Raw genomic sequence first — 22,528 nt, 5'->3', positions numbered from 1 at the left:
GACTTGCATCCCTGGGTAGATGGACAAGGGATTAACGCATCACGACATGCTTGCCATCAATACGATGGAGGAGTATATTGTTATTGACACGAGCAATGCTAAAAATTGTCTCAAGCGTTCGAAGTAGAAGCGAATCTTCTTCGAGCCACAGACTACGATGTCTTACATTCCAGCAGCGCCAACAGCTGTTACGACCAGCACTATGGTATGCAAATCACATGCGTCTTCAAAGTGACATCTTATAATTGAATATGTGATTCCATACAGTGTGTTTCCTACACAGCCCCAGTGCCCAGGGAGTCTCGCCCGCGGTTTCGTTTGCCAGATCTGACCGATTGGCCGACTCCTCGTCAAATCCTCTTGTTTCCGGGCCTGCCGCGTCTCACTCCATCCCGGCGCATCCATCATCGACTCTGTGGTGTGAGCGCGAAAGCAATCCGCAAGAGAGAACGATGGACCTTCCGCGCTCTTTCTTACACTACATCTCTGCGGTCACTTGAATTTCGTTGTCGTACTTGGAAGGGTGGCAGTGTGAGGATGCCAGTGCTGCGTTACGCTCGTTATTAAGACTGCGCTGTTACCTCGACTTGGATGTGGACAGCCTGACTTTTGATATACCACGAATATACCACGACAATGTCTTGGAGAACATGGCTGGCGACGGCCACTTTGCTACTAGGGACGACCGCGGCTCAGACGTTCATTCCCACCAACTGGACGGCGGGGGATGCGGCGACGAGAGACGATCAGACGTTGATGCTGCAGATTTCGCTGGGAGACAAGATGGTCCCGCTGGCGCCTGTGCTGGCGTTGACGCGGGATGGGTACAATGATATACCTGTGAGCATGATCGGATCGCCATTGTTCACGGCGAAAAGGGTGAAGCTGATATTGAATCCCGCTGCAGCCTACAGGTCTCTCCGGCCCCGTCATCGTCACCGACCCTGCCAATGCCCTCAATCTCGATTCAGAAGACGTCGCTCTGATCTCCTGCGACGACTACTCCGGCGAGATACAGGCCGACGATGTGTTCCGTCAGGCGTACGAGAAGAACGTCACTGCCATAGTGCTATATTCGGAGTACTCGGATTGGTGCCACTTGATGGACTACAGCGACGACTACCCCTGGGTATACACTCTGAAGAACAGCACGGATACGGCGAAGATGTTGAACGAGACGCAGGACGCCGATGGCCAAGACGTATATGCTGCGATCGGGACTTCGAGCGGGATCAATGGCAGTGGTCCTGCGGCGGCGAATGCGGGACATCAGGGGCAGGGTGGGGATCAGGATCATCCGCCGGGCACGCCTAGTACGGCTGTGGCGATGATTATTCTGTATTCGATCACGGGTATTATTTCGGCGCTGTTCGTGGTCATCATCGTGACTGGTGCGATGAGAGCGCATCGTCATCCGGAGAGGTATGGGCCACGGAATGTGATCGGTCGGCCACGGCAGAGCAGGGCGAGAGGTCTGGCGAGGGCTGTTGTTGACACCCTGCCGCTGGTGAAGGTCGGCGAAGGTCAGCGAGAGGCACCCAAGCCCGCGGATGTGGAGCTGGCGGAGAACGGATCTGATAGGAACACGACCGGTGATGGAGAGACCAGGGGTCCAGACGAGCCTCGCGATCAGCCAGAAGGAAACCGCCAATCTATCGAGGACGGTATCGCAGCAGCCATCACCGCCCAGCGATCGAATTCTCAATCTCACAATCCTGACAATCTCGGCTGCAGCATCTGCACGGAAGATTTCCAGGCCGGTGAAGACCAACGTGTTCTGCCATGTGATCACCGCTTCCACCCGGCATGTGTCGACCCCTGGCTTCTGAACGTCTCCGGTACCTGCCCGCTTTGCCGCATCGACCTCCGACCGCCTCCACCTGAAATGGAGGACACCGGCGAGGTAGACGAGCACGGCAACCCTATCCTCCGTGAAGTAGGCGCCGACCCTAACGGCGCGCCTTCTCAACCCCAGGAGCCACCACCGCGGATGGGCTACCGCCGCAGTCTTCTGGAAGGAATCCGCGACATCGGCCGCCCCAACCACCGCGTCCACTACGGCCGAGCAGAGGCCGCACAGATCAGTCGTGAGGAACGACTCGCAGCGCTGCGGAGGTTGAGAGAGCAACGTACTGCTCAGAGGCGAGAGGCGCCGACTGAGCAGGCTGTAGAGGAGGAGAGGAGCACGAGGCAGCGGTTGAGGAGGGTGTTTGGGATTCGGACGAGGAGGACGGGGAGTGCTGAGCCGGAGGCGGAGGGGACACCAGGGGAGGGTGGGGATGGGACGCCCCAGAGTATTTCGCGCAGTCGGTTTGCTGAGGGGTTTGAGGGGCGGAACACCCGATGGACCTCAGCCACCGAAGCTTGAGCGATGGAATTACGGCGTATCGGAAAAGGCTCTGGGGAGGTTTGGCATGGATTGGCTGCGCTTACGACGGGGACTGCGAAGTACGGCGTTGGCGTGCAAAGACTGGACGGCATGTGGCGACGGTTTGGACATTGTGGAGGTGCGGCACATGTGTACGAATTATGGGATATATGGGATATGAGAATATGGAAAGTACAGAGTTTGCCTTGGTCGGGCGTCGACATTTTATCTTCTCTTTTACTTGTTGGATTCGGCGGGGTTTCGGACACAACGTGACGCCGTACAATTGACAAATTGCTGCACGAGGAATGGGATGATGTGAAGATGGTCAAGTATGTTTGTGTTGAACAGCTGATTTTCATTCTAGTGTCACGAATGCAGTACGAACGCTCACGAAGAGCCAACAACTTACCTTACTCGACTCACCTGCTCGACACACTCAAATTACCTTCTGCACAAGCGCTCCAGATCCCTCTCCAACCTCCCTTTCCTCGACTGCAGCTGCTCGCTAGAGAACGTATCAAGGTAATCCTGATACCCATCCTCATCCCCGAAATCCTCGAACCGCCTGCTCTGCCGTCTCGAGCTCTCGCGCCTCGGACTCTGCGACCGCGTCGGCACCTCCACATTACTCGTGTCCCAGAAGCCGAGACCAGAGGTATCTGAGTGGCTGCCCGCGCGGTACTTCCTACTGTCCCGTCGGTACCGTTTTTGCGGACGGTACTGGGACTCACGCCGGTGCGCTACTGCTTCGTCGAAGCGTGCGTGGCGTGGGTTGGGGGAAGGGTAGCCGCGGACTTCGTTCTTGAACGCCAACCACTCTGGATCGTCTTTTCCCGCGAAGGCGCGCGCTTCTTCCCGCAACGTCGGACGGCCTCGAGCGCGCCGTTCGCGGTCATCGCGGTCTGACTGGAAGTCGAGATCTTCCTGGTACTCGATCCTAGCACGATCATACCGGCGGAGATCCTCTTTATGAGCGCTCCGCCGTCTCGTGCCGGCGTCGTAGGCGGCTCGGCTGCGCGTGTACGAGCTCTCGGCTTCCCGCCGCTCGTCGCGGATGCGGTTCGAGTTCTCGCAGGCGCGGCAGTAGCGGACGTCGAAGTCGAGCGTGCTGCCAGACCAGGGGAGGGAGGTGGACTCGCGGATCGGGTGCTGGCAGATGGAGGCTTTGATCGTGTAGGTGCGGGTCGGGCGTGGGATGTAGCGGGTTGAGGTGGTGCTGCCGTAATTGGAGCTGCGGCGGCCGGAGTTGAACTCGGCGGGGGAGGGGAGGCCGCCGAGATCTTGGTAGCTGGAGGAGCTGCGGCGGGCGGAGGAGGGGCGGCGGGAGGACGAGAAGAACATGGTTCTGGTGTTGGGGGGTTGGTGTGGGTGTGTGAGTGCGAGTGCTCGCTGGGTTGAAGGCCGGGAGTTCTCGTGAGCCTGAAAGTTCTTCTGCTTGCGTTCCTCTTCTTCGTTGCTGTTGGGGATCGAAAAGTAAGAGATGAGGATTTCGGTTCTAGATATATACCACTTACTCGACGACGCTTCGACAATGCATTGTGGCTTCTCTTTCTAAGGCAAGGGACAATGGCTTTCTTCTTTGTTTGGCTTTCGCTGGTCACATTCAATGGACACTGAAAGCTCTGGCACAAAGAAGATCGGGGCAAGATGCTTTGTTCTCTCATTGTGTGAGCGACGGGTGCCGTGAGCGAGTACAGAACAATGGCTGGACGGAACCGAGAGTGAATTGGCTACTTGTGAGGATCTAGAGGGTAGCAACGGGTGAAGTATACCGGAAAAGAAACAGGGATCACCACCCCCTACCCTCGCCATGACGCCCTCTAACCTACCACAGCGTGCTGACCAGGTCGTCTCCGAGCCACTCAATCGAAGCCTCAAACGTGTAAAAGTCCGTTGCTCCCCATTCGGCGTCTCTGTTCACAGTACCATCCTCACTCCCCGGGAAGGCAATGAACAGGACATCCGTCTCGTCATGTCCGTTGTTGCCCGTAATGCCGTCACCAAAGCATGCAGTTGCTAGAGAGATACTAGCCTCTCCCACCACCGGCGGGCCATCATCACCATTGGTATCGCCCCAAACGCCATACACCAGATGGTCACCGCACACCACTGCCATCACACTCAGCGGCTGGAGACCGTATTCCTGCGGATCGAAGTTGGTGTATCCTTTCGTCGAGCCGTAGTTACCGAAGACCACGTACGGGATGTAATTGGCGTTGAGATCGGAGACCTTATTGTGGGAATACTGCTTGACCTCGTACTCGAAGGCGGTCATCGACTAGGTATCGTCCGAGTAGCCGCACCGTCCGTCGCCGTGGTCGGATTGAGCGCCGTCGCAGTCGACGTCCATGTCTGCGAGAGAACCGCTGTCGCCGACGATGTAGATGGCGCCTGTTGCGTCGTCTTGGCAGTAGGCTTGGGCTGGTGGAGGTCAGTACTCGTGGGATATACTGTGCAGAATGGTGGTCTCACTCTTGCCTCCGGCGTAGTTGGCGTAGAAGCCATCTTGGAGGATCGAACCGCCTTCACATTTGCCGCTCTTTACTCGATCGACGAATGACTGAACATTGCTGGGGATGTCGCGGCAGGCGGAAGATGCCACCAGGAAGGCAAAGGCCAGACCATGTAGCAGATTTCCCATCTTCGTGTGAGGCAATTGAACGAATGACCAACTTGGTGCGAAGAAGGTCATAAGTGGAATTACAGGAATGAACGGGAAAGCGCTCACCGATATACCATCTCGATGCTGGCCAGAAAGTAGGCATAAGGGGTAGATGGCATGGGTTGTTGGAAGATGAGGTCCAAAGATGCCTCTTCTGGTAAAGCGGCGCCAAATGAGATGAAGATCAAGTGCTGACATGAGACGGGCTAGATGTGTCGATCGAAGCACCCCGATAGTCAATCTGTACTCTCCTGCTTCGTACACCAATAGGTATACAAGAATGTACGAGACTGGAAATGAAGAAGTCGCCTGAAGCTTACGGATTTGAAACGGCCTCCCCACTGCTGTTGTCCGTTGTTGGCCAAACGGAGGCTGTATCAGCACGAGAAGAACCTTCTCCTCGACGATTATAGCAACTGCTTTGTCACTCAGTGCCAAAAAATCGAAGAGCCCATTAGCACGGCATTGAGGTAGGCTGTAGCGGATATATTTCTTTCAACGTCGCGTCAAGCGATGTAGTAGCAATGCATCTCGAGTGCTATTGAAAACCTGTATATCGTGTGTCCGTGTCAGCTGCTACCGGTATCCTGGAGCCCCCGCAATAGTCGAGTACCTCAACAGCATTCCGATGCACAAGGTACAAGTGAGTGTATGTCGCGGCTACCTCCTCGGGCAGCCCTGATCTGGCACGCATTGGAGTTGTTGTGCGGAGTGGTTGTCTCACTCTTGTCTCAGGGGGCGTTGGAGTAGAAGCCATCTCAAAGGTTTGGAAATCATGAGCGAAAGGAGAAATGGTCAAAAGGGACTCTCACTAATTTGTTACCTTCGAGCTAGACAGAAGCAGCTACTAAAGGTGACAAAACTCGCTTTCAACCATTCGTCGAGCTACTGCTACAGCCGCAGAATAAAGCTTCGATGCAGGCACAAGAGCGACTATAGCAGATATCGAAAGCCTGGGTGGCTCTCGCCCAGATCCGTGACATCCAGCTGCTCATTGTCAGTTGCTGTGCCGTGCAAAGCATCCTTTTGCTTGTTGAGGTAGCGCATGCGGAAGTAGAGGCCTGCCGCGAGCAGAACAATGCTGCCGGTGAAGCCGCAGCCGATTGCGTTGCCTTTGACGAAGAAGGGACTGAGAGTAGGTCAGCAACCTCTTTCGAGCATGTGCACCATTGTAGGACTTGATGAACATACGCATCGGCGTCAGGGAACATCGCGGAGCTCAGGAAGGAGCTGCACTGGCCGAATATAGCGAGGATGGCAAGACCGGCTCCTCGTTTCGACTCATTGGTGTTGTTGTTAAGGAGCCAAGTAATCTGTTTATTGTACTAGTCAGAGACTGTGCCAAAGGGGTTATCTTGAGTCACTTGCGTTGATGCAGAGAGCTGGGAAGACACCGCACACAGCCAACCACACGGCGAAGTACCGCACGTTGTTATAGCGCTCATGCTCCAGCGCCGCCAGGAGCAGATATCCAATACATCCGGTGCCCGCAAAAGCCATGATTACGAAGCCTCGCTTGCCCCATCTGTCGCTGATAAGCGCGGCGGCGACACAGCACAGGAAGCTGGTGAAGTAGACTGGTGCCGTCAGGCCTTGGGCATTGATGCTCTCATAGCCCATGCCTTCAACGATCGTTGGCAGGAAGTTTGATAAGCCGGCGAATGAGAAATTGCACATGAAGTGAATAAGCATGTGCATGATATTTCGGTAGTCCGTCGCGCCTGCCAGGAACTGTTTCCAGTGGATGTGGTTCTTCGCAGTATGGTCGAGCGTCTTGAAGCGCTCGAGTGCGTGTCTTTGCTCTTCCTCCGTGAGAAACTTCGCTGTGCCGGGCGAGTCGGGGAGCAGGAAGAAGACGACGGGTGCGAAAAGTACGGTCGGTGCGCCCTCGATGAGGAAAATGAGGCGCCATGGAGCAAGTGAGCCCTGAATCTGCGAAATACCGTACGCGAGCGCGCTGGCGAACGTATTTGCAAGTGGCGCCATGCCGAGAAGAAGGGAGGTGCGAAAGGCGAGCTCAGTGCGTTGGTAGAAAAGGGAGAGGAAGTATGGTCTGCGCGGTCTACGTTAACTCTGGCCCGAAAGTGACACCATCGGGAGTCTTGATGGGAAAGTCTTACGCTCCGGCGCCGAAAGACGCTTCGAATATACCCAGAAACGCGCGGCAAGCGATGAGATGGGACATATCCTGTACAGAGCCCGCGCTCATGGCGCAAGCGCCCCAGAGGAGACATAGTGCAGCAACGTAGATGTGCGCCGGGAAGATCTTCCAGAGGATGGTCGTCTGAGAGTTGCTGTCAGCAAGCCGTTCAGAAGCGTTTTTCAAACACGGCCTTGGAGACCTACCCATTCGAAACAGACGTAGCAGATATAGAACGCATTCAGCACCCAGGTCCACTCCGAATCGTCTAGACCCAGGTCCTCGTCGGCCCCAGCAGTCTTTGCGTTTCCTATATTACCACGGTCGAGATAGGAAAGGACGTAGAGCGTGCAAACGATGGGTACCACACGGCGGTCAAACTGTGTTCGGGTCAAGATCAGCATTACGACGTAGGCAACACAGATGTAGTGATTCAACTAACGTGTTTTCGGATGCTCGCCTCTTGCTCCGTGGTTACATCGATGCGATGGGTGTATTCCTCGCCCGATTTATCGGCGTGTTCCAGTTGGCTGGACATATTGTTCTTGTCCATGTCGACAGTAGATAACAGGGGAGGATTGCCGAAGGTATCTCGAATGCAGAAAGATGTAGCCCAAGGCGATAGATCACCAACTTGGATCAAGGAGACCGCATCCCTTTCAATCTTATACTATGGGCCAACATTTGATACTGCAAACGCCTCGGGGGAAATGGGGAGAACTCCATACCAAGGATTGTTTCCTGGGGTATCCGGGGTAGAATATCCGGCGCCTGGCCGGATCTTGCACACGTTTACGGCCGGGCGATACCAGGCGAGCTCCTACCGCCTCTCCGTGAGCTGAGTAGTTGTTGTGGATAGGAGGAGACTAGGGCGTTGGTGGGCACGGCTCGGTTTGCAGAGTGCTCCTCAGCGGATGTTGGAGAAGTTTGCGGATGAGCGTTTCCAGCGTGTGCAGACTCAAAACACAATTGAAGTGCTTCTCGAGGCTGCATCATCTTGAAAGATATAGAGAACTGCCGGACCAAGAGTCCATTTGAGACCAGGCGCATCGGTTTACGTTTCGCGTCTATGGGTTAGTTCATTGCACACTAGCGATCGAGGGAGGCTAATACATCACGTACAGTTCAAATGTTGTTGTTGTGGATTGCTTGTGGAGGTGACCATAGAGTCTCTAGTCTATTGTGCTGTGGCAATAATAACCTCCCCCTCTACGGCGAACGAGAAACTATGTGTGATTGATCAAATTTACGCAAGTCACCACTCTACAGATTCCCACGCTTCAGCTGCTCCCTCTCAATTGCTTCAAACAGACTCTTAAAGTTGCCTGCCCCGAATCCAGTGAAATTGTTGCGGTATATGATCTCGATAAAGACCGTCGGCCTGTCCATGAGATGCTTAGTAAAGAGCTGTAGAAGATAGCCTCTTTCGTCGAAATCGATCAGAATGCCCAATTCCTTCAATCTTGCGAAGTCTTGCTCAAGTGTCAATCCAGTAGAGGCCAAGCGGGCAGCTATTAGGTCGTAGTAGGAGTCAGGAACTTTGATGAATTCGATGCCGCGCGCCGCCAAGTTTGCAACATCCCGAATAATGTCGTTCGTGCGTAGGGCGATGTGTTGGACCCCTGCCCCCTGATAGAAGTCGACGTACTCCTCAATCTGTGACTTCTTCTTGCCCCGCGCAGGCTCGTTGATGGGCATCTTGATAACTTCGTCGGGAGAAGCCATCACGACAGACTTCAGAGCCGAGTAGTCGGTACAGATGTCCTTGTCATCCACAGACCAGAACCTATGGAAACCCAAAGCCTTCTCGTAGCTTTGACAGCAGTTAGAAATCATCACGTAACTGAGCATGATGTAGGGACACCCACTAGGTACAGACCGTCTCCATCTCATCCCAGTCCTGGTTCCCGACGCAATGGTCAATGTGCTCAAGCTGGACCGGCGGAAGGTACTTCCCAAGAGGATCCCTTTCGTCAACTGAACGGAATCCTGGTAGGAAAGCACCATGGTAGTTGGCTCTCTCGATCAGTGTATGTGTCGTGTCGCCATAGGTGCAGATACGAGCATACTTTGCCGTGCCAAACTGGTCCGAAACTTCCTTGGGTGGATAGACTGATCTCGCTCCATTGTCGATAGCATTTCGGTATACGGTCTCCACGTCGTCAACACGGAAGGCGACGTCGCGGACTGCATCACCATGCAGCTCCAGGTGGCGGTGGATCTCCCCAAGCAGATGCTTGTCATCCTCCGACAAGTTTTCCAATCGGGACTCCTTTGAATGTATGGGCGAGGTGAGAACGAACGTCACGTTGCCGTTGCGAACGACGTATGAGGCCACAGTTCTTGAACCAGTCTCTAGACCGCGGTAGGCGATCTTCTCGAATCCCATGCGTGTCGTGTAATACGAGGCAGCCTGCTTTGCGTTTCCCACGTACCAATGGACATTGTCATAGCCTTGATATGTGCTGATTGGGGCCTCAGATGCTTTGGTGCTCTGAGATGCACCTACAGATGCATCCACATGCAGTTGCAGCGACGGGTCTTCGGTAATGGTTTCAGTCGCCATCTTGAATGCTAATAGCTTTGGGCGTCCAGTGGTGAACAAGCGTTGGGAAAAGCGTCCCACGTTGCGTTAAGTGAGGCGTTTGTGTAGTAAGCAGCGAGATATGCAGCAGCGGTGCGTCCGTGACTGGCGAGCAATGCAGAAGACAACCTTTCTTGTATGGCGACAATTGGTGGTCCCGTAAAGGGTGGCGGTGGTCTCGCAAAGTGTAGCTGTGCGGCATAATCGCTGATGCCGGGTATTGTGTGAGAAACGAAGCATGACTGAGCCGAATTTTTGCTTGGAATCGCGAAGCCGAATGTGAGGGTAGTATCCGACGCTGGGTATTCAGCGACATGAAGGGGTTCAATACCGGAAAGTCTCGGATATCTATGCGGCTCAACTTGACACTCTCCGAAGGATCCGCATATTGCCGTCCAAGGCAGATGTCCAAGCAACACTGCGGGAGGGGTGAGTTTCGAGGAAATCGCTCGTCAGCAGACGCTCTACAGCTTAGCATTGTGTGCGTGCGGCGTTGAGCCAGCCTGGCCGTTCCTGTTTTGTTTTTCTGCCTGATCACGAAACTTGACGGCTGTTAAAGCCATCTGGCCGACATTGCTCTCCCTAGCGCCTGTTTCTTCGTACGACACCTCAGAGTCATATCCGCAGAATGGCCAACGCTCCCCAGCTAAGCACAAACGATCTCTCCGTGTTGAGCGCAATCTTCGATCCCGAAGGGACACCATCAGAGATACCCTACCAACCATGCTCGTTTGCCTCAAGCACTGTTGCAGGTGACGGGGAATGTCGAAACCGGGAGCGCGAAGCCATCTCTTCCATAGATACCGAGGAGCCTTCTGAGAGTGCCATTCGAACCACAATTGCCGCTCTAGATGACCTTCTCGATGAGTACCCACGCTACGCTTCAGCATACAACAACCGTGCGCAAGCTAGGCGCATGCTTGAACGCTGTGGAGATGCACGATACTCTGCCGAAGACACGAGGCTCATCTTGGATGACTTGGACGTCGCCATTCGCCTAGCTTCCCAAAACAACACTTCGGCGAAGGAGGCCAAAGTATTAGCCGCAGCCCATACACACCGCGGCCACTTGTTATACAGAGCATCGAAAGATCAGAGCCTTGCCGGACCCCTTTCAGCGACAAACGGGCGATCAATATCCGACAGCGGGACCCTGGAGGAGGAGGCCAGCAAAGAATTTGCGCTCGGTGGCCGATACGGGAACAAGATTGCAAAGCAGATGGCGGTCCAGACAAATCCATACGCGAAGCTTTGTGGTCAGATGGTGAAACGGGCATTGAACAAGGAGTATCAAGAGTGTAGTTCATAAGTCATGTGTGCGTGTGTCTTTCTTAGCAGCAGGGTTTGAGTCTGGCAAAATGGAAGACCTTTCCTCCGCGAGCAGGACAGTCGAGCTGCCGTAGAACATCGTTGCGTCCTGAACTGCACAGCGCTCATGCTCAGTTGCATTCGGCTACGTCTCGTTGATGAGCGATTCGTCAAAATGAGAAACTAATGGCTCCCAACTCTCTTCGTTATAGTCCTGTTGCACCTTCTCACAATGCTTCAGGCCCCAGTCGGTTACCCCGACCATGAGACAGCTCTCAAACATGAACGCCATCGATCTACTGCCGACTTTCTGCGGCTCAAGATGCGCCTCGGTTGCTTTCCGATAGCTACTTGCATCAGGTCCATGAGCGCTCATAATGTTGTGCAAACTTGCACCAGCCGGTCGAAACCCACCGGCGCCTGACGATTTCGCATCGTAGTCACCAGAAATAAGCCCCATAAATTCAGACATTGTGTTGCGGTGATACCACGGCGGTCGGAATGTGGCTTCCTGGACTAGCCACCGAGGAGGGAAGATGACGAAGTCCGCAATGGCGGTGCCTGGGGAACTGCTTGGACCGGTAAGGACTGTAAAGATACTAGGATCGGGATGGTCGAAAGAAATTGAGCCTATAGTGTTGAATCGTCCAAGATCGTACTTGTAAGGATAGTAGCTGCCATGCCAGGCGACGACATCGAAAGGGGTGTGCGACTGGGCCATTCGAAATAGCCGCCTATTGAACTTTGAGGTGATCTTCCATTCGCCAAAGTCTTTTCGATATGAAGCCGTCGCAACCTGGAAATCGCGCACGTTGGCAAGTCCATTCGATCCAATGGGGCCAAGCTCTGGGAGTTGAAAGTGACCCTGGTACAGCTCGCAGATATATCCTCTCACCGCACCACGCGGTAAATCCACACGGTACCTCACGCCGCGAGGGATGACTGCAATCTCGTTCGCTCGCAGAAGAATACCACCGAATTCGGTGGTAATGTCCAGGACGCCGTGCTGAGGGACAATGAGCATGTCACCATCCGCCGAATAGAACGCTTCCGTTTTTGCCATATCTTTCCCTGCGGCGAAGACGTAGACCGCCAGACCGGACTTCATAGCTGGATCGCCGGCTTCGGCCACTAGATGGAGACCTCGTACCCAGTCCACGCTTTCGTCAAAGTCGAAGGGATTCCATCGGAGCTGGTTCGGGAGTTGTTGCACGTTGGAGCCGCTCAGACTGTCGCTGTCGTAGTCTTCTAATGGAACCTGTTCCCACGCACGGTGTGCGGCAGCTGGTAAGATGCGATAGAGCCATGACTGTTGATTTTCGTGTCGTGGAGCAGTGAAGGCTGTTCCAGAGAGCTTTTCTGCGTACAGCCCGTAAGGTGGCCTTTGTGGCGAATTGTGTCCGGTCGGGAGGGCGTCCTTCAACGCAGAAGATTCGTGATAAACCCCAAAGCCATTGAGATACGCATACTTCTCGGCGAAGTCGAACTCACTTACAGGCATTGTGATTAGCTCTTACCAAAGGTGACCGAGGACCATGGCAGATGCACAGCCTATTTGTGGGCGCATGTTTCTTGCACATCACGGAAAGGATCCGCAAGCAGTCTCTCCAACATCGTGTACATGATGGGGTAATAGCAGTAGCGCTGTCCGAATGGTTCCATGCATGCCTTCGGACAGAGGAGAGACTGTGCAGAATACGGAAAGTTGGAAGAACGACTAGGAAGATCCGAATTTCCACTGCTAGCCGCCAGCTCTGCTATTAACGGACGGCCCTCGACCGCCGTTTCCCTACCGCCGTAGCTTCTGATGCTCTTTTTATTAATCAAGTGAGCGCATCTCTTGGGTCTTTTTCCGGTCATCAACGGCTTTTCAACTCACATCGACCGTGTCTAGTTCCGTGTCGCATTACCCACACACCGGTCAAACTCAACAAGCTGGAAAGAATCAACAACCATGACCGCGAGCATCGTCAACACACACAAGTATCCCTTCGCATTCGACGATCCTATCGTGTATCCCGGTAAGCAAGGCAAGGCTGGTGACACGAAAGATGTCCGGCTTCACCTGCCAAACGTACGCGGAAATGTGCCATCCATTCAAGCTTCGAGACTGAGGACGATGATGCTGGAAGCCCACCGAGACCCTACCAAGATCCTGGCTCATTGCTGCTCCATGGATGGACTTACCTCAAGACTCGTCGAGGAAGCAGGGTTTCCGATGATCTTCCTTGCTGGCTATCCTTGTGCTAGCAGCTATGGGTGAGTTGTCCGCCCCGCAACTGTGCGAGATCTGGAACAAAAGAACTCCGTTAACGTCCGGATAGTCTTCCAGACACCGGATACATTGCCATGCAGGAGATGTGTGACAAGATCCAGGAGGCCGTTCGCCAGGTCAGTGTACCCGTCATGGCCGACGGCGATACTGGCTACGGTAGCCCGATGAACGTCAAGAGGACCGTGGAGTCATACGCTCTGGCTGGCGCAGCCGGCATCATGATCGAAGACCAAACCTGGCCGAAGAGTAAGCCATCGTTTATCTTGTTCTTTCTGCTTTTTCCAATCGCTAACCGTTCTCCGCAAAGGATGCGGCCACACCAAAGGCAAGTCAGTAGTCAGCCGCGGCGAGGCCTACGCGCGGATCCAAGCCGCAGTGGATGCCAGAAATGACGGCCTAGACATCTTCGTACTCGCTCGAACGGACTCGTTGATACTTGGCTGGGATGAGGCAATGACCCGCGCCAAGGAGTTCAAGAGAATCGGTGTTGACGCCGTCTTCGTCGAGGCACTTCCTGACGCTGACGCAATGAAGAAAGCGGTCCAGGAGATTGGCATTCCCACATTCGCCAATATTATTGAGGGTGGTATGACGCAGAATCTCTCTGCAAAGGACCTTGCGGAGTTGGGCATGTGTGCTGTAGCATACCCCTGGCGGCTGGTCGCGGCAAAGCTGAAGGCCGTGCGTGAGGCGTTGGAGAGCCTGAAAGAGAGCATGACCGTCGGCGCGCCTCCCGAGATATTGAGTTATGCTGAGGTCTGTCGAGGGGTTGGCTTCAACAAGTACTGGGATCTCGAGGAGAAGTACAAGTACGACGCAAATGGTATCACCGGGGTCATGGCTCCGACGGCAGTCAATGGGGCCGGCGGGAAGTAGAGGCGAGGTCTTTACCCGGCAACAATAGTCATCAAGACCAAATGCAGCCTCGAGCGACTTACCATTGTTTTTCTTACACCTTGGAGTTTCGTTTTGCGTCGCCTTTTGGCGTGTCGCCGGATGCGATTGGCGAATAATAACGAAGTGTACGGAGTAGATGATAAGATATCTGACAAGTGCCGCAGCTTCGAGTACATCCTGTTATTCTCGCGCTTGCCATAGCTATCGATGGTGATGATGGATAGGACTCCATTTCTTACGTCTGAAGCGAGTCGAATCTAATTGCCACCAATCTGATAGATATTCTGTTCACATGTGTGGACCCCAGAGAAAGTCAAGCGAGTCACTGGCGAGGCCAGCAGTGGATTGAGCCGGCTCAATACCAAAGGGTGCCACGAGCGGATCCAGAGGCCTCGCCAGCCAGTCGTCCCAGACAGTGTCACTCCAAGATGCAGCGCCAACAGGCATCCCGTCCATGTTGACACTGCCCTGACCAAGATCTACCTCATTCTGTGCGGCAGCTCCAGCAAGATTTTGCATGTCGTCCTGGCTCATGTTTGGCGTGGACGCACGAGCAGTCATGTGCGGTGCACCGTTCTTCCTGCCGGAAGTCCGTCCGGATCTCTTAGCGTGTAATTTTCGCTTGAGTTTGCGTACGTGGCGTGCTATCAACTCCGCGTAGCGGCTGGAAAGATGTATGTCGTCAGACTCATGGCCCATCAGTGCCTGGATCCCGTCTTCAAGATGATCCAGTGCAACATTTGCATCGGTGCCTGTCGACCCGAGACTGATAGTCTTGAGAAGAAAGATTGACGCCGCTACAACTCGCAAGAAGAATCGAACGGGAAAATAGGCGAGAACTCCGTCGTCAGAAAGCTTCTTGGTGACCACAAGGATCTGACCGCTTGACTCCCTCACGTCGTTGATGAAGCCGATATCTTGAGCGCTTTCTGTCCGCAGGTAGTCTTGCTCCAGCCAGGAGTTGCCAGCGCTAGCTTGGCTGGCACGCTCAACAAGGGCTTGCAAAGCTATCGAATTGATGTACATGCGCGTGTAGTAGTAGTCGACCAAGAGTGCCTGCTTCGCAGCAGCCGGTATTGCTGAACGTAAGTAATCAGCATAGATCAACGTTGCAAACTGCACTTTCTGGGTGTAACCTCCTTACATGGCAAGGATGCTCTGGAAAAGTCTTCGTGCCACCGATCTAGAAGAGGCTGAAAATGTTCCAGCAGGCCAATGTACTGGTAACTCCTCAAAATGTTTTTAATCGCTGTTGGGCTGGAGAAGAACATGTGTGTCGCAGTGGTAAGTAGCTTCGTGATCTCAATCCACTTAGTCAAGAGTACCTCTCGGTCCCTAGTCGCATGGTCGAGATGCGAGAGTCTTGCTGCCGGCGCAGGTTGGAGTACAGAATGCTCTCCTTGAGGAAACATATTCGGACAGCCTAGGCGCAGAGACAGCTGGTGAGAATACAGGTATAGAAGCTTCTTGATCCGGATCTTGGTCGAGGGAACGTAAGTTTCTGCTGCGCCCACCTCGCCTCCATCGTTCTGAGGGTCGAAGACTCCAAGCTCGTGAGCGAGCGTGATCGCAAGGCCAACCAGCGTCCAGCTCAGCCGGTCAGACCTTTTCGCGGGCTCGAAGACGTCCTCGCGCCAGCGTCTCGCTGTCTCGCTATTGCGGTCCTGCAGCTGAAAGGAGTCGTCTACAGTCGGAGCTAGGCCAGCGTCCCAGCCATCGTGCTCAGGCGGAAAATGTAAAAGTCGAGGATGCCATTCAATAATGAGCAGCAATGCATGGATACTGCCAAGTGTACGACTTTTCGCGGAGCTATACTTTTCGGTTCCAAAAGTGATTCTTTGAACGAGATGCTCGATGTGCCTCCACGTCCTGGCGTGGATGAAAGAAGACCGAGTTTTCCCTGCTGGGCCATGGGCTGCTAGATGCCTTGAGGCGATCATAAGAATTGTGCAGCAGAGAAGAGGTTCGTCGAGTATCAGCCGCTTGTGGGTCTCGTGATCGGCGGATATGAAATCTGCCACTGGAGAAAGCGGAGCGAAGCGGTCGAAGAAGCTACGTCGCGGTGGTTAGTAGGGTGTAGCATGTCAGCCCCATAGAAACATACCTACAATTCGAAATACGAGATCGCTTCGAACGCAGAAAACCAGCCCTGTACGACGAATCTATGCTTGTTCCACAGTGCAATGGTCTCGTTTGAGAGCTGGGGTGGCAGCCGCCTCTCCATATGCATTAGTGGGGTTGCTGCATCAGATGTACCGTTGTGTGAAGCGGAAAGATGATCCGCCGGGCTATCATCATCCTCGTCGTCATCATCAGACCTCGAGTCGGTGTCAATCTGGTCAGCAGCCTGAAATAGAAGGCCTATTGCATCCTTCGAAGATGTGACCATCGTCTTTGCAAGATTGTTGCTGATGTCTCCCGGAATAGGCGGCTCCGTCACCCGCTCCTGCGCTGTAGGTGCGTGCTGCCTCGGATCGCTGGTTGGCATGCCGTCCAGTACGACGTTCGAGTCTTCGTTGAGCAACACCCTGCCATCGCCATCACCGGCATTGGCTTTTTCGCCGACGCATGCTGTGTCAGGTGCGGAGACCTCGTTCGGTGCTGCTGCACCGATATCGCCTTGTGTCTACTTTCACGTGGTTCAGCATGATCTCCGTGTAGACAAGTGTCGTACATAGGGACACTAACAGCGGCGTCAATGTTGCGCTTGGCCCCTCTTGCGCGTTTGTTGGACCGCTGCAATGGAAAAACGCACTGTCTCCGCTCACGACAGCAGCGTACGCAGGCAGATCCAGAGAGGGCCGGCTGCAGCTCACACTTGCTTTTGGTTTTCCGGCACGCTTCGCACGCCTTGTAAGCCCGTTTGTAGGTGCCAGGGCCTCGCGGGCCGGCAGGAGCCACACGGCTGACAGTAGAAGTCGCCAGAGGCGGCGGACAGGCCATTGCGGAGATGGTGACAAGCAAAGACGGTGGAAAGGAAATAGGGTATGCAGCAGCCGATGGAAAGTCACGGATATATAGACTACCCCCGGCGTGTTCCGGAAGAGCGAAGTGCGGGGTAAGGGGAAGAGGCGTCTGTGATAGGGAAGCAAGGATGTGAACCGACTCAGGTTGTGTCTGTACCGATCAACAAGCTTCTCGAAACTGGTGAGGTGTGTCCGGCTGCGCTGTCCACGATCCAGCACGAAAAGCTTCATGGTTTTGCAATTCGTCATACACTCTCTTGACGTTGGGAATCTCGTCGAAGTCGACACCAAAGCGTACGGCTCCGTCTACAGCGGGTGCCAGCACAACATCAGCCATGGTTAAGGTGTCTCCAAACGAGTATCTGCCGACCCCTTGACGTAGCATCGTCTTCTCGTATGCCAGCAATCCGTGCAACATCCATGGCTTCTGCCACTGAGTTACTTCCACGCCGATTTCCTTGACCTTGTGCAACACCCTGAGGTTTGTCACCGGTTGAATGTCGCAAGCAACAATGTTCACTAGCTGTCGGATCCAGGCCCTCTCAGCGGCGCTGGCGGGCAGTAGTTTCGGCGACTCCGGGTGGCTCTCCTCCAAGTATTCAAGTATAGCGACCGACTGCTGAATAACGGTTCGCTGCCCGCCCTCTTCAGTGATGACCAGCGTTGGCACGCTCTGCGATGCATTGATCCTCTCGTAGTCTTCAGACATCTGCTCGGAGTTCAGAAGGTGGACGAATCTGTACGACATTGAGATGCCTTTGTATGCGGCTGCAATGCGGACTCTCGCTGAGCATGACGAACGGTAATAGGTGTACAGCTCGTACTGCGGTGCCATTTGATGAACTGTGCTCTTGCTGATGTTTGCAGCTTAATCTATGAGGAACATCTATGTGCTACTTAAGTCTGTGTCTTCGGTGTATCACACGTATCGGGACGGACTCCTGAGCACAGTATAGCCTGCTGTATCCGGACCGGCAATCTTCGGCCCGCACTCTTCGGAACCCGCCCTCCTGTCTTCCTCTTCCTACCACAACAAATGGTGCCTGGCAAGGTTTCGAGGTCGCGACTGCCGGTATTTCATCTGAGATTCCTACAGTCGCAAGTGTACATCTGACCAGCTTTCACGCCAGCCGCAAGCAAAAAAGCACACAAAATGGCTTCCGCATCTTGGCTGGATATTGACGAAGACAGCCCGTTCTCGATTGACAACATCCCCTTCGGCGTCATCTCCCACAACAGCCGGCTGGCAGATCGACAAGTCGCCGTGGCCGTAGGTGAATATGCCATCTTACTCCAAGAACTTGTCAACGGCGGTGCACTGTCGCAATGCCCCGACATCCAACCTCATCTCGATTGTCTCCGACAACCGTCTCTCAACGACTTCGCCTCGTTAGGCCGCCCACTTCACCAGACCTTCCGCTTGTACCTTCGAGATCTCCTCCGCGCGGACACGCCGTACCCCGGGCAGTTACGCGACAACCGCCAACTCCGCAACCGCGCCTTCTTCTTCCGGAGCGACTGCGCAAACCATGTCCCTATGATCATCGGAGACTACACCGATTTCTACGCCGGTGTGAACCATGCCCGCAACGTCGGCACCCTCTTCCGCGGTGCGCAGAATGCCTTGCAACCCAATTACATGCATCTTCCAGTTGGTTACCATGGCCGCGCTTCCAGTATACGACCCTCTGGCTGTCCGATCCGGCGGCCAGCAGGCCAGATCTTGCCCGCTCCCGAGGCTGCCGCACCGGTACACTCAGCTTCTCGAAAGCTGGACATGGAGCTTGAAATGGCTGCTTTCTTATGCAAAGGCAACGGGCCGGATGGCAGGCCCATCTCCATTGCAGAGGCCTCGTCGCATATCTTCGGCTACGTTCTCATGAATGACTGGTCCGCGAGAGACATCCAGGCATGGGAGTATGTGCCGTTAGGTCCCTTCAATTCCAAAAATTTCGCCACGACGATCAGTCCGTGGATCGTATTGGCCGACGCGCTCGAACCGCACCGATGTCAGAGTACGACGCAACGGCCAGTTGAAAGCGCATTATTGCCGTATCTTGATGAGAAGAGCGCGCCGACATTCCATGACATCCCACTCTCCGTCCGCCTCGAGTATCCCATCCACTCCGAGGCTGGGAGCAACGACAAAGCGACGACGACCATCACAGACACCAACGCTTCGCATCTGATGTACTCGTTCCCGCAAATGCTAGTCCACCACACCGTTGGAGGCTGCGAGATGCGCGTGGGCGACCTCCTCGGTAGTGGAACCATCTCCGGCGACACGGCTGGCTCTCTGGGTAGTTTGCTCGAAATGACGGACAATGGCAAAACCCCATTGAAGCTCGATGATAGCGTAGGGTCGCAACGCACATTTCTCGAGGATGGCGACGAAGTAGTCATGACGGGCAAGGCGGGTAGCAAAGGCGCGTATATTGGCTTTGGGGACTGTCGCGGGATTATAGTGCCTGCTTACTAGATAGTAGCCCATTAACTAGCTTTAGGTGAGACATTCAAAGTCGTCATGGATTTCGACTGAGCACCCTGGTCATCATTGACATGGAGTGTTAGAGCCATTGGGCCAGGAGTCGTCTAGCCGGCATAAAGCAATGCATCTTGAGCATATCGTGTGTCCGTGTCGGCTGCTACCGGTATCCTGGAGCCTCCGTAACAGTCGAGTACTTCAATAGCATTCTCATACACAAGGATGAGTGTACGTCGCGGCTAGGGCAGCCCTGATCTGTTCCCACTTCCTTAAAGCGCTCGTTATGTAGAGTTGTTGACAGCGGTCCTCCACAGTGATAGGTAGAGGGAACTCGTGCCTCGAGCTGCCTGTTTGCTACTATCACGAGGTAACGAAGGTTGTGCTGTATTAGTATCGTTTCGAGGTGAGGTGAGGTGGTTGGACTAAGATGTTACGACCTCGGTTCAGTCTCTACTTGTCACGTGCCTGCGCAGAGCCTCACATTTTGCGTCAGAGGCCTTGGCTCACCTCAAGGTGTTGGAGAGTCTTCTACATGTACTCGTCCACGAACACCTAGACGAACACCCGGACGGCTAAGGAGATGGTTCGCATGGCCGAGGCTCAATCGCTCCAACTTCGAGACAAAGCTTAGTGGCAATGCTTCTGCTCTGTTCTACGTATATCTGTGTGACCGCCGTTACAGACTCTTCCTCCTTCCAACCGCCTTAACGGCGTCGGGAACGTCAACATCATGTCTTCCATCTGGTCTTCCCTCCGCTCCGTTCTACACAATGGCCGCAGCAAGCTGCTCCCATCCGGCAACACCATCTCTTCCGTCCCGGCCTTGGACATGCTCGCCCACAACTGGAGTCTAGCCTTCACTTCCTTCGGCGGTCCTACCGTTCACTTTCAGATCTTCCACCGGCTCTTCGTCGAGGGCTACAAGTGGATCGATGAGACGACCTACCAGCAAATGTTCGCCTTGTGTCAGGCCCTGTGCGGCCCCGGCTCCACCAAGATGCTCTACGCCATCAACGTCTTGCACTACGGCTTCTGGACGGGCCTGCTGTCGCTTTTCGTCTGGAGTCTGCCTATGGCCATCGCTGCCTTTGGTCTCGCTGTGGGCATCAGCAATGTTGGCGAGCAACTGCCCTTACCCGTCTATGCCTTGCTGAGTGGGCTCAATTCAGCTACGGTGGGCATTATTGCCCTAGCGGCGGTCCAGCTGAGTAAGAAAGCCATCACCGATACTCTGACGCGCATCTTGGTATTCTTTGGCGCCACGGCTGGAATGCTCTACAACGCCTTGTGGTACTTCCCCGTGCTAATGGTTGTTGGCGGCACAGCAACCGTGGTTTGGGATTTGAGACTGCTCCAAAGGGCCTGGAGACGAGTGAGGAAACGTTCTGCGAATTCCGAGCCTCCTGTGGAAGAGGGTGTCGAGCTGGAACGAGTCGACCGAGATGGCCAGGAAGGTTCCGCCATCACGCAACACCGTATGAAGCCGGAGGCGCCTATCGGGAGGTCTGAGTCATCTAGAAGCATTCCGAACGGCGAGGCAGAGGGGGCCTCGGGGAGCGCATCAAGAGTGACTCGGTCATGGAAGCTGGGCGCAAGCATCGTCGCTGCCTTCCTTGCCTCCTTCGTCGTCGTTATGGTATGCCGAGGTTTGTTCAGTGATGTGTACCGCGGCTTCGATCTCTTCGCCAATCTCTACCTGGCCGGCACGATCATCTTCGGTGGCGGACCTGTCGTCATTCCGCTCCTTCGCGAGTACGTCGTCGGTCCTGGATGGGTCGCGCCTCGTGACTTCCTTTTGGGCCTCGCTATCACGCAAGCGTTTCCGGGTCCGAACTTCAACTTCGCCGTCTACCTTGGAACACTTGCGGTGGCCGGCACAAATGTACCGCCAGCGGCTGGTGCGCTGATTGGCTACCTCGCTATCTTCACGCCGGGCATCTGGCTCCACACCGGCTTCATGGGTCTATGGACTAGAGCTCGCAAACTTCACGCGGTCAGAGCGTGCTTGAGAGGGCTTCATGCTGCGGCAGTCGGACTTGTGTTCACCGCGGTGTACCGTCTCTTCGAAATTGGCTACCTGGACGAGAACGTCCAAGGAGGTGGGAGTCTGAGCCGCGATCCCTGGTGGGTGGTCATCTTGGCCACGAGTTTTGTTGGAGGCATGAGTTTCGGTGTGAGCCCTCCCATGGCTATCATCATCGGTGCGGTCATGGGGCTCATCTGGTATGCGGTCGTGAGGGCTTGATCGGGCTGCGAGGGCGTACACTTATCGGTGAAGGAGACGGCCAAGAAAGCGCTTTCGGGGCTGCTCTCGCTGATTGAGAAGGGAAGCGGTCAAGCTGTGCGAATGAGAGCCGTGCTCCTCGACCAGGACGCCGTTAGTTGATAACGAAGCAAGACAGGAGAGAACGCTGTTTCAGTTGATGACTTGCAAGAGCCGTGCATATGGTGAAGGGTTCTCCCATCAGGGCACAAAGCGAGACTTTCCCAGGTTGTAGTATTGAAGGGTAAGCTTCAACCGCATTCTTGATGGCAGCCTTTGTCTTCGTTATTCTGCTCCGCATGCACTGCTTGAAACAGCCCCTCGTTCCAGCCAGGGAAGCCACCGCCTGACGTGGAAGATCCCGAACAGTCCATCATACCGGCGATGTCGTGTACTTCAGCTTGGTAGTAAGGGCTTGCCACACACAAGGCGAGGGCACCCTTGAACATTGCAGTCACAGAAACAATGGGCCAGAAAGCGCAGTTTCGTAGGAATGTTGCGAGTGTGCACAGCATCCATCTCTGGTGCGGGGACTTAGCGATTTAGAGTGTCGGAGCAATCAGAGGATAGCCGAGTG

At 54.6% G+C, this 22,528-nt stretch overlaps 12 protein-coding genes across 12 annotated transcripts; 5 read left to right on the top strand and 7 right to left on the bottom strand.

The window, feature by feature from the left end:
* Positions 1-636: 636 nt before the first annotated feature.
* LTR77_005321 (uncharacterized protein) lies at positions 637-2,368 on the top strand (the record flags this gene model as incomplete). Its single annotated transcript, XM_064802567.1, has 2 exons — positions 637-840; positions 908-2,368. 2 exons carry the CDS (start codon positions 637-639, stop codon positions 2,366-2,368), a joined length of 1,665 nt encoding a protein of 554 aa, XP_064658692.1.
* Positions 2,369-2,812: 444 nt separating this feature from the next.
* On the bottom strand, positions 2,813-4,646 carry LTR77_005320 (uncharacterized protein; the record flags this gene model as incomplete). Its single annotated transcript, XM_064802566.1, has 2 exons — positions 2,813-3,827; positions 4,201-4,646. 2 exons carry the CDS (start codon positions 4,644-4,646, stop codon positions 2,813-2,815), a joined length of 1,461 nt encoding a protein of 486 aa, XP_064658691.1.
* Positions 4,647-4,649: 3 nt separating this feature from the next.
* LTR77_005319 (uncharacterized protein) lies at positions 4,650-5,012 on the bottom strand (the record flags this gene model as incomplete). Its single annotated transcript, XM_064802565.1, has 2 exons — positions 4,650-4,792; positions 4,844-5,012. The coding sequence occupies 2 exons, from the start codon at positions 5,010-5,012 to the stop codon at positions 4,650-4,652; spliced, it is 312 nt and encodes a 103-aa protein (XP_064658690.1).
* A 954-nt stretch (positions 5,013-5,966) lies between these two features.
* Positions 5,967-7,726, bottom strand: LTR77_005318 (uncharacterized protein; the record flags this gene model as incomplete). Its single annotated transcript, XM_064802564.1, has 6 exons — positions 5,967-6,162; positions 6,225-6,346; positions 6,462-7,086; positions 7,154-7,317; positions 7,380-7,553; positions 7,616-7,726. The coding sequence occupies 6 exons, from the start codon at positions 7,724-7,726 to the stop codon at positions 5,967-5,969; spliced, it is 1,392 nt and encodes a 463-aa protein (XP_064658689.1).
* A 710-nt stretch (positions 7,727-8,436) lies between these two features.
* LTR77_005317 (uncharacterized protein) lies at positions 8,437-9,739 on the bottom strand (the record flags this gene model as incomplete). The annotated part of the gene is made up of 2 exons (XM_064802563.1): positions 8,437-8,986; positions 9,042-9,739. The coding sequence occupies 2 exons, from the start codon at positions 9,737-9,739 to the stop codon at positions 8,437-8,439; spliced, it is 1,248 nt and encodes a 415-aa protein (XP_064658688.1).
* A 646-nt stretch (positions 9,740-10,385) lies between these two features.
* On the top strand, positions 10,386-11,066 carry LTR77_005316 (uncharacterized protein; the record flags this gene model as incomplete). Its single annotated transcript, XM_064802562.1, has 2 exons — positions 10,386-10,509; positions 10,558-11,066. The coding sequence occupies 2 exons, from the start codon at positions 10,386-10,388 to the stop codon at positions 11,064-11,066; spliced, it is 633 nt and encodes a 210-aa protein (XP_064658687.1).
* Positions 11,067-11,210: 144 nt separating this feature from the next.
* On the bottom strand, positions 11,211-12,566 carry LTR77_005315 (uncharacterized protein; the record flags this gene model as incomplete). Its single annotated transcript, XM_064802561.1, has 1 exon — positions 11,211-12,566. The coding sequence occupies one exon, from the start codon at positions 12,564-12,566 to the stop codon at positions 11,211-11,213; it is 1,356 nt and encodes a 451-aa protein (XP_064658686.1).
* Positions 12,567-13,019: 453 nt separating this feature from the next.
* LTR77_005314 (uncharacterized protein) lies at positions 13,020-14,216 on the top strand (the record flags this gene model as incomplete). The annotated part of the gene is made up of 3 exons (XM_064802560.1): positions 13,020-13,324; positions 13,390-13,586; positions 13,648-14,216. The coding sequence occupies 3 exons, from the start codon at positions 13,020-13,022 to the stop codon at positions 14,214-14,216; spliced, it is 1,071 nt and encodes a 356-aa protein (XP_064658685.1).
* A 309-nt stretch (positions 14,217-14,525) lies between these two features.
* On the bottom strand, positions 14,526-17,180 carry ARO80_1 (zinc finger transcriptional activator; the record flags this gene model as incomplete). Its single annotated transcript, XM_064802559.1, has 5 exons — positions 14,526-15,316; positions 15,382-16,289; positions 16,346-16,863; positions 16,926-16,973; positions 17,019-17,180. The coding sequence occupies 5 exons, from the start codon at positions 17,178-17,180 to the stop codon at positions 14,526-14,528; spliced, it is 2,427 nt and encodes an 808-aa protein (XP_064658684.1).
* A 183-nt stretch (positions 17,181-17,363) lies between these two features.
* LTR77_005312 (uncharacterized protein) lies at positions 17,364-18,038 on the bottom strand (the record flags this gene model as incomplete). The annotated part of the gene is made up of 1 exon (XM_064802558.1): positions 17,364-18,038. The coding sequence occupies one exon, from the start codon at positions 18,036-18,038 to the stop codon at positions 17,364-17,366; it is 675 nt and encodes a 224-aa protein (XP_064658683.1).
* Positions 18,039-18,356: 318 nt separating this feature from the next.
* On the top strand, positions 18,357-19,682 carry LTR77_005311 (uncharacterized protein; the record flags this gene model as incomplete). Its single annotated transcript, XM_064802557.1, has 1 exon — positions 18,357-19,682. One exon carries the CDS (start codon positions 18,357-18,359, stop codon positions 19,680-19,682), a length of 1,326 nt encoding a protein of 441 aa, XP_064658682.1.
* Positions 19,683-20,418: 736 nt separating this feature from the next.
* On the top strand, positions 20,419-21,933 carry LTR77_005310 (uncharacterized protein; the record flags this gene model as incomplete). Its single annotated transcript, XM_064802556.1, has 1 exon — positions 20,419-21,933. The coding sequence occupies one exon, from the start codon at positions 20,419-20,421 to the stop codon at positions 21,931-21,933; it is 1,515 nt and encodes a 504-aa protein (XP_064658681.1).
* Between the last annotated feature and the right edge of the window lie 595 nt (positions 21,934-22,528).

This window comes from Saxophila tyrrhenica, assembly GCF_035928015.1.
Source record: "Saxophila tyrrhenica strain CCFEE 5935 chromosome Unknown scaffold_8, whole genome shotgun sequence".
NCBI lineage: Eukaryota > Fungi > Ascomycota > Dothideomycetes > Mycosphaerellales > Extremaceae > Saxophila > Saxophila tyrrhenica.
This window is presented reverse-complemented; position numbering and strand designations above follow the sequence as displayed.